The 15,414-nt window shown below is 39.2% G+C and overlaps 1 protein-coding gene across 4 annotated transcripts in view; it reads right to left on the reverse strand.

The window, feature by feature from the left end:
- Positions 1-1,241: 1,241 nt before the first annotated feature.
- Positions 1,242-15,414, reverse strand: part of LOC111874905 (serine-protein kinase ATM) — a 127,135-nt gene continuing 112,962 nt past the window's right edge. For all 4 annotated transcript variants that reach the window (XM_033755664.1, XM_023870773.2, XM_033755659.1 and 1 more), the window contains 5 exons: positions 12,396-12,541; positions 9,565-9,671; positions 8,235-8,349; positions 5,178-5,347; positions 1,242-3,047 (listed from right to left, as the gene is read on the reverse strand). In XM_033755664.1, coding sequence (XP_033611555.1) covers positions 2,866-3,047; positions 5,178-5,347; positions 8,235-8,349; positions 9,565-9,671; positions 12,396-12,541 — 720 coding nt within the window. In that variant the 3' untranslated portion in view covers positions 1,242-2,865. The remainder of the gene's footprint in view (positions 3,048-5,177; positions 5,348-8,234; positions 8,350-9,564; positions 9,672-12,395; positions 12,542-15,414) is intronic.

The raw sequence follows: 15,414 nt of genomic DNA on the forward strand, positions 1-15,414 counted from the left end.
TCCTTAAACTCCTGAGAATTTCTTGACTAGCTGAATATGTTACAATTCTGCTCCATTTAGTTGGTCAGGTAACCCCACAATATCTGCCTTGAATTACTCTTAATTAAATTCCCATTCACATCTGTTCTTTAGACACTGCCTCTTTTCCCATTTTGACAGCCCCCTTCAGGGCCACTGGCTCCTTACTTTTTATGCACTACTACTCTGTACAGCACCTCTTCTCACTTTTTAAATTTTTTATATTCACTCTTTCCCACCTTCATTCTTCCTAACAACATTTTTTCCCCTGCATCTGCTTTATGTAGTACAGCCACTTTTAGTGCCCCATTTCCTATTGGTTTGCCCACAGCCATCGTCCTGCTCCTCTTCTATAGCCAGACCACTTCTTTCTATGATCAGTTTGTTCTTCTACCCTAAAGCTGGAGACAGCATGTCCCTCTAAAATATTTCTTATCACATTCACATTCCAGAAGACAGCAATATTCAATGACTGCCATGAGAACCTCCAGTCTCACACATTCTTGATTTAATCTTAGCAGTAGTTTTCTTCCCTCTCCATATTCAGAAGATACCCAATTTAACACCAGTCTGGATTAACTGTGGAAATAATGTTTACTCCAAATCAGAGTTTGGCCTAAATCTTTTTACTCTTATCATATGTGAAGATCACCAGGCCTCCACTATGGTGCACAACATACAACCTGTAGGTTTCATGTGCTAGACGCACACAGTTGTGGTTAGCATAATGTGTCCGAGTTTTTCCAAAATACAGGCAGAGTCTGTCACTTTCCAGTGATAAGGGCCAGGAAGGTAATGACCACCACTGAAACATTTGCCAAATGAATGTCAGCTAATATGTTGAAATGGCCATATGACTTCTTCCTCCTCTATCATTTATCATTTCCAGTTCACAGTATTTGAAAATCTTCTCATTTCATGACACTATATAACATCTGCAGTTAATACAATATTATCAAGTAACTAATGAATGAATATACATTTTCTCTCCAAACCTGTAATACATTTTGCTACCCACCTGAGACAGAAACAAGGAACAATCTTTGTGCCCCTTTGTTGACCATGCTGAATCCCCAAGGGTTTTCCTGCTATATAACCTTAAGCTGCATGAAACAGCTAGCCACTCACAAATTGCTAGCCTCTCTTTGTTTCGATAAAAGAAAGAAATGCAAGTGTCTGTCTGTAGTCCCCCATGAACATTAATAGAAATGATTGTTGTGAAATTAAGTGCAATGCTGGGCCCAGCCCAATATACTTTTTATTCATCACATTTTAAGTATGTTGACACTAGGATCCATTATCTTTACATTTGTTTCTAATTGTATGCTGGAGGATAACATGTCATATGTAACAAGAAACATTAAAAGAAGAAAAACATACTATCCTCAAACAAAGAGGCAGCCATGCAAATTGGTTGATTTTGACCATTCATGTAGGCTACAGTTCTCAATGTTTTGGATCTTGCATCCTGCCAATAGTTTTGTCATAAAGCTGATCTTTTTCCAAGAAGTGAATTTTTAAAATTATATACATCATAGTGTGAGAGTTGTTCACATGAAATCTGTTCATGGTGCTGCTGGAGAACACATCCAGCTGCAGATGTTCATATGATTTGTGTGCATGACATACTAGCAGTTTACCATATGCTGTGCAACAGAATAGGCTTGTTAGAACAAATGGAAACAGTGTGATACAGTTAACCCTTTGTAAGTCACAAGACAAATCAGCTTGGTGTACCAGCATTAGAACTACCACACATATTTCATCTATATTAATTACACAGTACAGCACTTCTCTCAATAGTTGGCATTAAGCATGATATATCAATGTTTCAAGGAAACAACAGGCTTCTATGGTACCTGCAACAATGCTTACTTGAACATAATCTGAGGAAGTACTGTCAGTTTTTCTGTGCAGCTGCACTTGTGCCCAAGTAGCCTTGGTGCTTCTAGGTAGTTCTGTGGTAAGGCTTCACAGTCAAAGGGTTAAAATTCCAACATTCAAGGTGCATAACCTGCCCAAATGGAAGCACCAAGTTAATGTTGACATTCAAGGACCATGACACAACCATCACTATCAACACAGCACTACTGTGGAACCCTCCAAGACTTCTGTGGAATCACTGAGATGAAGTGTCCCAGAATGTTCTCAAGGGACCATGTTGCCCAACAGTACCCATCCCCATATGGCCTCCACTGTCCAAAACACACTGTGCTCCATGTGCTGGACCATCCTCATACAGCTCAGACCTGTCACCACATGATTTGTATGTGTTCTACTCCTGAAAAAAGCACTAAAGGGTAGTAGATTCAGGCCAGATGATGATATCAAGCCCATGACACAGTGGTTCCAGCAGCAGGCCTGAGTTCTTTGCAGATGGGATCCATCAGCTGGTGTATCAGTGGGATTACTTTCTCAGTGCCCATTGGGACTACTTTTAATGATCTCACTTCTTCACCCACAGTAATCTCCAAATCAGTTTCATTTGCACAAGCCTCATAATGGAATGTCTTAATTTGTGAAACCTTACGTCCCACCCTGCCAATGTTTGAGTCCCACTAGTGGGATGGATCTCACCAATTGACAAACACAGCATGTAGGGACACAGTCAGCTTCAGTGTACCTATCAAAAAGCTAAGAGATGATCAAATATCTTGCTGATATTTTCAGCTTAGACAATCACAGTACACAAAATAACAAAGAAATGGTGAGGCAATCACCAAGACCTCACCTTCCTTTTGTTATTATCACTGTCCTAGACAAATTTCTGGATCCAAGATGGAATCATATCATGTTATATGTTACATTAATAATGCAATGCACTAAAAATCTCAGAATCACATACACTCAAACGTATGGATGCCAGCCATGATACAGGCGACTCAAATTCCCTGGGTCTCGAGCTTGTTGTAGTAATCGAGTTACTTGTCCGCTAACACTGGTTGCTGTCCCCTCTTCTGTTCCCTGCAGTTTCTGTCGTAACCTTACTAACGCTCGCTCTGCCATTCTATTCACTTCACCTGCAGTGGCTACATGAAAATAACCATTTGTAATCATTCTCTATGAGGCTTAGTATGAATATACACGTATATGCTTGAAACAGTCTGAATACCTCCTTGTGGTAATTTAAAACAAAAGCACAAGGTTCCTCCAAGTTAAAGATAAGAAGCTAAAATAAAATTTAATAGAATCAAACACACATATTCAGGTATTTATAACAAAATCAAATAGGATCAAGAATGTTTTCACACTAAAAAACATCTTCACGTCAAAACTGGAATAGTAGTATTTCCTTCAATGCTGAATTACTCAGTACTGTGTCACCATAAAGGGAAGGAAACAAAGAATTAAAGTTGCATGTACCAAACCCTTATAAATCCAAGTTTCTGCTTGTATATTTCAGAAATTACTTTCTGTATACAGTCAGATGTTTTATTAAGAACTATATTTGATATATCCAACATGTACTCTGAATATAAATGTGGTTTAATCTGTCAATAGTAGGAAGAATCAAGAGCATAATGGAATGACTAATTAACAACCACAGCAATAATATGAATGAAATGAGATCAACTGGTCAAACAGTGCATGTAAATTACCCATCATGGGATTAGTCAGGCTTGAAGAAGTGTCTTGTATCTCTGAGAGACATCGGGCATGGGTTAAATCTCTAATGTTTTAGATCAAATCAAGGAATAAATATCTAGTCTTGATTCAGGCACTGATTTTTCAGTCTGGTGTTGCACAGCAGCATGCAGACTGCCCAATCAATCAGAATCATAGTTACTGGTAATGTTGACATGAATTGACATGTCAACAAAATCTCTCCCCACCCTTCTTTCCACCCACAATACATCTTTCTCCATTGTTGTATGTGGCATCAACATCTGCTATCAAAGAAAAGTAATGCACTTTAGTGCAGTGTGAAAAAATAGCTAATGTCATAAACTGAGATAAAAGTTAAGGTACTGTCCCTGTGCTTAATTAATTAAGCATTACACCAAGGAGATGTATGGAGTGGACAAACAGCTCCATCATTATTGACCTTGGCGCTAGGTAGAGGTAAGCGGTCAGCATCATGCCCCAGCCACTTTACCCGCAGGGAAAGAGCCCCTGGTGCCCATTGGATAGGAGGCTGGATGGGCCCCAGCACTGGTCTGGATGATGTGGAGAAGAGAAGAATATCTTGCCCCTGCTGGGAATCAAACCCCAGCTGTCCAGCCCATAGCTATGAATAAACTATGCCAGCTCTTTATAAAATGTGATTACAGTGGAAAAAATTGGTCAAATAAAGAAAATCACTCATCTTGATTCTTGACATTTCTTTTCAAATTCTCATCTCAAACTGAAGTCATTCCCACACATACTTAATACAGTAGATACAGTATATGTATGTATAATAACTGTTCATATGAGATAGAAAGGGCGATAATAGTGATACACCGGCCTTTCATGTTGCAGAAGGGCTGTGTTCTTAAAAATATGCCCATATCATGAAATTCTGCATTGCGAACCATATTTTGTGTTGAGTTCCATGTTATAAGTAGAAATGTGTTCCCATGGAAATTTTTCAAGTCTGCGGTTGTATTAAAAAATTAACCATCAGATATAATACTTGCATATAGTAATACCCAAAAGACTTTTAAATATTTAAATTTTGAGCGCAATGTAAGCAAGTAGTGGTACCATCAGCCATCCCCTTACATCACTGATGCATGAACCTATTAGCCAGTAGCCACTTACATAGCAATGTTACTGACACATTCACGTAAGACCCTGATATTTTCTAACAAATGATCATTTCTTAAAAAAATCAGCTCTAGCTGATTGTTGTTTTGCATTTTCTGTTTAAAGAACCATAACATTCATCTCAAATTTCTGTAAGAGTGAATTATGGTATCATGAATTTTATGGTCATCTTTTATAATTTCTATACAAGCAAAATTCTGGAACACAGATGTCCATACCACAGGGGGTGCACTGTATTAAATATCTGTAGTCAGTTAATAAATTACAAGACAAAGAAAAGTGACAGCAGTTTTGGTATCCATATGGTTAACAATCAAATGCACATAAGTTATTTTCAGAATATATAAGATAGTTGTAGTACTCACTTATGAAAGGCAAAACCACTACATAAGTTTCTGATGATTTCTTACCTTCAGGGTCAGTATAATCGAGGTCTGTTTTGTGGGTCCGCTCTTGGATATTGTAAGCCTTGCTTGGGGATATTGTCCAAGCATATAAAGGATCATACAGAAGAACTTCCAAAATAGTCAAAATGGTTTCCTGGTTTTGTCTCAGGACAGACATTGTCTTCTCACAACACCTAATGGAAACGAGAAATGTCATACACATTGTCTCCTCTTGCACATGTCAGTCATGATTCAAAGTAATACTGATACACAATTATTTGGAGTCAGTTCCTGCATCCCTTGAGAGGAAACTACCGAGTAATGAAATGAAGTGCACCCGCTTACCTATACTTACTTACTTACTTACTTACTTACTCATGGAGCTGAGCCCTTCTGGAGGAGCTGCCAATTCTGCAGCCACTCAAGAATTTCCCAGCATTTTATGGAACACGAAGGTTCATTACTGTGTTCACAAGAGCCCTCCACTGGTCCCTATCCTGAGCCAGATCTATCCAATCCATACCGTCCCATCCTATCTCTCTAAGATCCATTCTAATATTGTCCACCGACCTATGCCTTGGTCTTCCCTGTGGTCTCTTTCCTTCTGGCTTTCCCACCAATATTCTATACCCATTCCTCGTCTCCCACATTCGTGCTACATGACCTGCCCATCTCATCCTCCTTGACTTGATCATTCTAATTATACTTGGAGAAGAGTACAAGTTATGAAGCTCCTCATTATGCAGTTTTCTCCAACCTCCTGTCACTTCATCTCTCTTTGGTCCAAATATTCTCCTCAACACCCTGTTCTCAAACACCCTCAGTCTATGTTCCTCCCTTAATGTCAGAGACCAAGTTTCACATACATACAGAACCACAGGCAANCACTTAGTTTTCACTGTGTTTACTTCTAACTTACCTATATTTACCAACATAAAACTATGAAATTGTAAGATGTTCAAATAAGGGGGAATTACTAATATGTACATCTGTATTATGCTTCATTTTATAATAGGAGAAAATGCAGAGTAAGCATAATAAATGTAAGTTATTTTTCATACTTTAAATACACTGAGATGACAGAATTTTTGGTTCCTCCACAAGGCATAGGAAGGGAAAATAACACACATCTAGCAGATGGATGCAGTGAAATGAGTAATTTCTAATATCAGATACCCACCATTCCAATTTCATTACAATTGCTCAATTATTCAATTACTTAGACATTTCATAATTCTTCTATGGTTTGAATTCCAACAAAAGATATTTATCCAAAATGAACACAGTACAGTGCCTTTTCAGTGCCAAATTTGTGTCAAGTCAAATTTCTGCCTTCATAAATTGAAATAATGATATTACAAGGAAATGCATGTTTGTTTGGTTGGAAAGTTCTCATAACAGTGACCATGAAAAGTACTATCTTCTGGGATGTAGCATTAAGTCCACCAGTGTTTTAGAGGAATATACAGTAAACTTTCGCTAATCTGGTTACAGTTAATCCTGATCAAAATATGAAAAGTGCTCTTCACAGTTAAGTACATACTTTAAAAAGAAACATGGCATTTAGGAAGCCAGATGAGTCACTTGTCTGTTCAGACAAAACTTGACACTTTCTTCAAACATGCATTATCACGTTCAAAAACAAGCAGAACTTCCTGAAACTTCTATCGATGAATAAGTGCACTGTCTTTTTATAGTTTTTAAATAAAGGCTCTATAGTGATATTTTTTTTACTTATTTTCGTCAGCACTATTTATATCATTAAATTTTCCATTTATTTGTGCTCTTTTTTTTTTGTTTTTTTGTTTTTTAGCTCATGCTTTTGCTTCACTAATCCCGATTATAGCTTTTATTGCTTAATCTGGATGACCTCTCACCCCAAATTAACTCAGATTGATGGGAGTTTACTGTACAACTTCCATTTTCAAGGTCAAAAAGTAAGCCAAACAAGATACCAGCAAGAAACAGGCAGTAAGCAGAGAAAATCATGGGTTGAAAACCAGGACTTAATACATGACAGGAAGGAAATGAGGGACAGCCAATGGGAGCAGATCCACTTTTCTTACAAGGCTTTGACCAAACCACTAGCAGATAAGAATAACTAAACAGTCATGAAAAGGGGCATATTTTTATTCAGGGAATGAGAAAAAGGTAGAGGAATGAGGAAGGATGGGGGTGAAGTCATGTCAGTGGATACAAGCAAATGGCAGAGGATAAGAGCACAAGATATGTAGGAAGGGAAGTATGAAAGGAAGAAGAAGCTGCTGCAGAAGAGAAGCACAGAAGGCTCAGAGTTGATGGATGCCCTGGTAAGTGCAATATGCTTGCAGCCTGCTTCATGTTTGGCTTAACTCTCAATCCCTGAAGATAGAGGCAGCATGTTCTTGGAAATGTGGGTGAACTACCAGATTACATGGTGTCACATCCAACAAGGTAATACTTCATGTAACTATGTGTTACTGTCCATTCTGACAATTTGCAGTGTTACTTCAATGATTTTCACAATATATAACAAGTAAAAAGTAAAGGTATCCCTGCAGCAGGCTGTGGTGGCCCATAGGGTTGTGACATGTTGAGGTTCCCACATTTTCTAGAAGATCAGCTCATAGATGGCGGTAAGGTTGTCAGCCTTACGCACCGGCCACGCTTTACCCCCCAAGAATATTTCTGGTACTCATTTATGTTAGAGAGTGAGTTGACCCCAGGGCCATGGTGCGGCTGGAAGCATTAGGTAAATTAAAAAAAAATCCAAATCATTGGGATTCGATCCCGCGACCTTCCAGCTTGTAGCATAGTGCCCCCCATATATATAACAAGTATATATACACAAACATAAGTAACATAATATAAGGTTTAAGATGTAGATGTAATTTTACGAAGTTAAAATTTGGATACCCATACATTTGGATTTCAATTCCTTATAACAGTCTGCCTCAAGTTTTAAGGCACAATCCTCACTGATCCACGCCAACCATATAACCATATTATCATACCAATTTTAGCCCTTAATGGTACATTTCCTGATATCCCCCTCAAGAATATTTTACAATATAAGTAGATGTTCATTTTGGCATGCATTACCTCCTGAATATTCCTTCTATTCCAGAGACACCCATGCCATCTTCCATATCTCTTGTGAGTCTAAAAGGTACAGTTTCAGGAGTGGGTAGAATATGGCCTTGCTCAAAAGCAATTCCTATAAAGACAGGAGTAACATAACACAATAATACAAGTGTGTATGAAATGTACTGCCATGCACCAACCTCAAATCATCATCATCATCACTGTTGACGACAACAACAATACTCGCTCCCCATTTTTCTTTTCTTATTTATATTAAAGGGAAGGTGAATGATGGACTGCTATGGAGGTGACGACAGCAATAAACTGTCAGGAGCATGGAAGAGGATGTGTTCTTGGTATGTTGCTGTGCCATGCGAGGTGAAGAGAAATACAAGGAAACAATAGTGAATGTTGCCTGAGAGGATGTGAGGATGGTTCATAATGTAAAGGGAAAAATTGTGGACAATGTGTGAGGGTTTACAAGGATATAAAACAGGTTTCAGAAGGAAGAGAATGGGCAAGTAAATGGGACTCACTAAAATTTTAAATGGTGTTTTTAACAACGACTTCTTATATGAGACTATAAAGTTAGTATTATATTTTGTATCACAAGATATTTTTAGAAATGCAATAAATTTTACAAAAATACCAGTTTTACTTCATATATGCCTGAGTCCAGAACTCCCATTCCAATTCAAAAGAATTATAATGGACTAATCAGAGGGTGAAACAATAGGAGCTTGGTGAACCCTAGGAAGATTATGAAGACCCACAGGTAAAAATATGAAAGGTACCTTATGGGGGGCTCTCATGTAGTCCTCAAGGTTGGAATGATGCTGTGAGTAACATTCTTGCAGAAGATATTTCCTGCTCAAAATCTCTAGAGCAGCTAATATTAACACAGAACAAATGAACATGAGGTAAAGGTAAAGTTGTCCCTGTGCTTAATGAAGTACTACGCCTTCAAGGCGTATAGAGGAGTGGATGTACAGATACACATTTTCTTGACCTCAGCACTGGCTGGAGGTGAGTGGTCAGATTCACACCCCAGCCACTTTATCCCCCGGGGAAGGAGACCCCAGTACCAATTGGATGGGAGGTTGCGTGGACCCCAGAGCCACTCTGCATGACGTGGAGAAAATTCTTTACACTACTGGGACTCGAATTCCAACCCCTCAGTCGTTTAGCCCATAGCTAGTCGCTGTACTGACTATGCTATCCCGGCTCTTCCAAATGAATATGATCTGGAGATAATTTCAAAATTGCATTATTTATCTTGCTGAAGGTCAAAGTGTAGCTGTATATAACTCCATGAAGCCATCAAATTATTACATAATTGGCAGCTTACCAAAATCAATATGAATCACTTCAGCTGTAGATTTGTCCACCAAAATATTCACGGTGTGCCTGTCACCTAGTCCCAGGATGTAACCAATCATGGACGATGTGGCCACACTATAAGAAAATTAACTCACTAAGCTGACTAGCCAATAGTAAGCTAAAGACTCTGTATATATAAAAGTCCATAATGATTAAATTTCTAATGTACTGATAACTTAATATTGTGCTGAAATAATGAGTATATTATTGAGCATTTATTATTATAATAATCACTTCTTGGTGCTTTCTAGTTTGTCAACATATTGCTGTTGCATACAGCACTCTTAACACACTTACAAACACAAGATTAGAGCTTGGAAACACAGCATATATTCTGCATAGCCAGATAAAACCATACTTCTTTCGGCTTGTTTTGGACTTCATCCATTGTCTGGTATGTAAAAGACAAAAGACCATGACGTTTCGGAGACTGGATATGTCTCCGTCTTCAGGTGGGTAGGGAAATGATAAACCTACTCAGTTGGGCCCATTAGAAAGAGCTAGTCTCAATCACTGGACAAACCCCAGTCTGTAGAAAACACCCTATGAACACCAGTGGGAGATAAGAATAAAATCACAGTAAAAGACACGATAAAAAATTTGTGCCAAACATGCACATGTCAACAATGTAAAAAACAGAAGTATAGATTAAATTCCAGGAATTCAGTTAAAAACGAAAGTAAAAACTTGCCTAATCTGTGTGAATAAAGAATCGTGCCACCAGGGTGACTTCGGGAATCAGACTAATCCCCAGAGAAAAACTTGCAGAAGTAGTGGAAGCCACTAATATTCATAAAAACTTACATTTTTGATTTGTTAACCTCTTCATTGATGAGGGGAATCCATATGGGAGAAATATCCAAACCGGATTGGCTGATCAGATTGGTTGAACATGCCACATGAGCTGATTCTTTGTACTTTCTGTATCTGCTGTTACTTTCAACCTCCAAGATCCTAGCTTCGTCCCAGCTTACCTTATGACCCTCTTCATATGCATGCTGAGCCAACCTGGATTTCTCTAGAAGACCCTGCTTGAGATTGTGCCTCTGTTCACGGATTCACACAGTCAGCGGTCTGCCTGTTTCACCAATGTAGCTTCTGCCACATTCACAGGGAATGCTATAGACACACTGTGCCGTCTGTTGAGGATTGAGACTAGCTCTTTCTAATGGGCCAAACTGAGTAGGTTTATCCTTCCCTACCCACCTGAAGACAGAGACAGATCCAGTCTCTGAAATGACGTGGTCTTTTGTCTTTTACATACCAGACGATGGATGAAGTCCAAAACAAGCTGAAAGAAGTGCAGTATACACCATCGTCAGAATCCTTTCAAGTCTTATCCGATAAAACCATGTTTGTCATGTAGTGTGTACATGATATTTATGAGTAGGTGGTTTAAAAGGCCATATTAAGAAGATGTTATCCACATGCATACCAAAAACAATACTGGCCATAAGAATCAGTTCTAGCACAGCTGCTGTGGAATTACTGTATGTTCTTTGCTTAGTGAGAATGTAAAAGAGACAAGTAAAATAAGGTAAAGTTGTCCCTGTGCTTAACTAATTAATCACTATGCCATGAAAACTTATGTGGGAGTGGATGTATATGACCACATTTTCTTGACCTTGGCACTAGTTGGAGGTGAGTGATCAGCTTCACGCTCTGGCCGCTCTACCCCCGCAAAAACTGCCCTGGTATCCATTGGATAGGAGCCTGGGTAGGCCCCAGGGCCAGTCTGGATGATATGAGAAGGGAGAGACAGTGTCTAGCCTTCCCATTTCATCTCTGAAACTACAAATCAGACTATTATGAAGTCTGGTGCTAGCTGCTCAGGAGATCCTGGTTCAAATTGTGGCCCAGAAACCAAGTATCCTGACTGAAGTGTTTTAAGATTCTCATCAGTCAATCCACACAAAAGCTGAGATAGTACTCCTTATCAGGCCACAACTTATCCTTCTACACCTATTCATTAACCATACTATAATTTTTACATTTTACAGTTTGAGTTACAGCAGTGTTACATACACCACAAGTTGTCACATTTAATTCTGGTTCGTAATTTGGTTTGCATGAATATCAATTTGATTGCAATCAGTCTTCTCAGAAGGGGTTTATCATGTGCACAATTTGCACATAACATAAACTATAAATGCCTCGCATGTGCAAGCTCTCTCCTGTTCCTATTTTATTTGCCTAAAATACACAGAAATTACTTTCCAAATAGCCCTGATATGAAGTTCATGCAAGTCATTATCACCTGTAAACTGTCATACTTATGAGAATTCCTTTCACCACTCCTGTCTCTCTTCATGCATGATGTATGTGCAGCAAACTCTCCACTGTCCACAATAATGGATGACAGAAGAAGCATGGACAATTGAAAGAAGGAATAATCCAAAAATTTGGAAATACTGACTACCCATGCTGCTTTAAACCCAGAAAATCACTGAAGTATTATATACTGGTCATGCTATTGGTCACTACACAGTGAAAGAAATATCTTTCCAACAGAAGAAACAACCCTTGTTCAGCGGCAGTAGGATGGCATGAAATGCAATAGAGTAATAAAACAGAAAGTTGCAACAGGGCAAGATGATGTACAGTCTACTGCAAATTGTTGTAAAGCATCGTTTATATGTATATATTACTCAACCATACATTATGGGCAACATTCAAATCATTAAGGGAAGCTATAATCAATAATTAAAGAACTCCAAATGTTCCTACACAGACAATCAAGAGCTTACTGTATACACATTATATCCAAGTACTAATAAAACACTGCACTGCTTTCCTTACCTGTGAATGTAGGCAAGTCTCCGTTCAAACCAAACTCCCGGTGTTGGAAAATTCTCCAAGAAGAAATAACGGAAGACTGGATGAAATGATCTGCAGATATCACTGTAAGTCTTAAGTTTCATTTCATTTGACTTTCCTGCCACAGCCTGTCAACATAAAAATCAACCAATTAAATGACTGTGTTTCTTTTTCAGAAATTACTATGGGATGACAAAATTATAACTTAAAACATAACAAAAATCTCATATTTTACTGATATATGAGGGTTGGAACTTTAATAGTGGTAACATTGCTGTAGAGACGTCATTCAACGGAACCAAATAATGTCGCTTATACCACACGTTAGTTACATACCTACCTTACCTCAGAGCAAATGGACTCTCCCTTCCCATATCAGGCGCATGCGCGGTGACGAGAAGAACAGAGCTTCATGTTAGCTGGCGGTCTAATGTAGTGCTGTCATGATGTCTTTGAAACAGGAAAAACGGAGTTGAATAAAGATTGAATGTGTCAGAGGCTGTATAGCATGACAGTGTCATCAAGGTCTTCAAGAGGCTTGCAGGGAATCTGCATTGCCTTACAGAACAGTGGCAAGGTGGGTAAAAGCCTTCAACGAGGGACGCCAAAATGTGGCAGACATGTGTCGGCCAGGTTGTCCTAGTGTCAGTGAAGAAGTGTATGCTCTATCTGCATTACTGGAGAGTGATCGACGCCGTAAGATTCGTGAGCTGGCCTGAGAGACAGGATTACGCATACAACTGTGCTTTACATTCTGAAGGAATGCCTGGGCCTGAGAAAAATTGCATCACAATGGGTTCCGCATGATTCGATGGAAATGCAGAAATGGCTACGATACAATACTGCTCGTAACCACTTGGAGTGCTATGAGCGCAAAAGAGAGGCTTTCTTATGCTGTATCATGACGCTGGATGAGACATGGGGCAAATCGTACGAGTCACAAATGAAACGCCAATCAAAGGAATGGCGTCATTACGGGTCACCACGAAAATCAAAAGTTCGTCAGAACCTCAGCAATGTGAAAGTTATGGTGATTCCCGTGTACAACTGTGATGGTGTTATCCTAACGCATACCATTCCCTGACAGCAGACTGTCAATGCGCAGTATTACTGTTCATTTTTGGAACACAACCTGCGACCAGCTTTGAGAAAGAAGCGGCGACACTTGCTGCAGAACCTGCCCATCATTTTGCAGGACAATGCTTGGCCGCATGCAGCACAAGCTGTGGATGATCTGTTCAATCGATGGGGCTGGGAAGTGCTGTACAATCCACCATACTCCCTGGACTTAAGCCCTTGTGACTTTGACTTGATTCCTATGATGAAGGAACCACTTCATGGCATTGGCTTCAGAACTGTTCCAGAGATTCTTCAGGCAGTAGACCACTCCATTTGAACTATCAACACAACAGGTGCTGCTAAAGGTATCCTACGACTTCCACATCGCTGGCAACGGGTTCTACACAATGCTAGTGATTACATTGAAGGACAGTAAAACTTTGAAACAGGCATCTATTTTGTATCAGTTGTAAATAAATAGTTGCCACTATTAAAGTTCCAACCCTTGTACACACACACACGCACGCGCGCGCACACACACACACACACACACACAGATATATATATATAAGCACACACACCCACACTCTTTTCCAGTTAAAAAACTACTATGTAATGATGATTAGAATCCTTAGCAGACCTACAGAACCTCTTTCACAAAATCACATTTTACTAAAATGGAAACCAAGATATATTCTTTTCAGTCTGATGTGTAAATTCAACAGTTACACTGATTTACATTTATTTTTACCTGTTCTGTCTTCTATAAGAACTAGCTGTACCCAGCATAACGCACACAATTCTAGCAGATCTTACAACACATTTATTTACTAATGTATTTCATATCGTTTGATGCAATAGTTTATATGATTCAGCAAAGAAGTTACCTTGCTGCAGCATCTCATCCAATCACTGTATTATATACGAGTACTTTGACCATAAGCCCTTGGTTTAACCTTTAAAGCATGGACTTTTAAATTGTTGAGAGCCTGCTGCGGCCAGAATTTAAATAGCCATAAGTCTTTAAAGTTGCAGACTTTCAGAAAAAATCTACATATTTTCCATTCTATGCAACATAGAAATACAAACTAAAACAGCCTGGAAAACAATAACATTTTCTACACATACACAAAAGAGCAATTTTTACAAATGAAAATATACCATGATTATTTTGTCATGAAATGCAAAATGTCATCTTTATTATATATACGAAGGGCATTCCATATATAATGCCTCCTATTTTTTTGTGTTAATATGTAACGTCTGAGCTGGATGTTGGTGGTGTTGTAGTAAAGATTGAACCTTCCCGCCAATGTACTGTTAGTTTGGTGTCGTGCAACAAATAGCGACAGCAGAGCAGTCTACCAGAACGGCATTATCTGTCTTCATGATAATGCGCGCCCCCACACTGCCAACTCTGTGAGGAATATGCTACAGAGATTTGGTTCGGAAGTGCTTCAACATCCCCCCTACAGCCCAGATCTCTCCCCATGTGATTTTCACATTTTTTGGAGACCTGAAGAGAGATATTCGTGGACACTAGTTTGCATCANGCGACAAACCGCGCCCTGGGCGTCCTGCTCAGGTGCCACTCCTCACAATGAACAGTGTCTCGATCAGCTCATCCGTATAGATCGGCGGATAAAGACCAGGGAACTGTGTGCATGGCTTAATATCAGCTGTAATGCATTGGAAACAATGTCAGGGAAGCTGGATTATCGCAAAGTTTGTTCCAGGTGGGTCCCATGGATGCTTACACAGAACCACAAAACTCATCAAATGGAAGTCTGTCAGGACCTGTTGCAACAGTTTGAGGCTGAAGGTGACAAGTTTCTGGACAGCATTGTCATTGGAGATGAGACTGGTGTCATCACTATGAGCTGGAATCCAAAAAAACAGTCCATGGAGTGGCGATATCCAGATTCATCATGAAAACAGAAGT

The sequence above is a fragment of the Cryptotermes secundus genome, unplaced genomic scaffold, assembly GCF_002891405.2.
Source record: "Cryptotermes secundus unplaced genomic scaffold, Csec_1.0 scaffold308, whole genome shotgun sequence".
Taxonomy (NCBI): Eukaryota; Metazoa; Arthropoda; class Insecta; order Blattodea; family Kalotermitidae; genus Cryptotermes; species Cryptotermes secundus.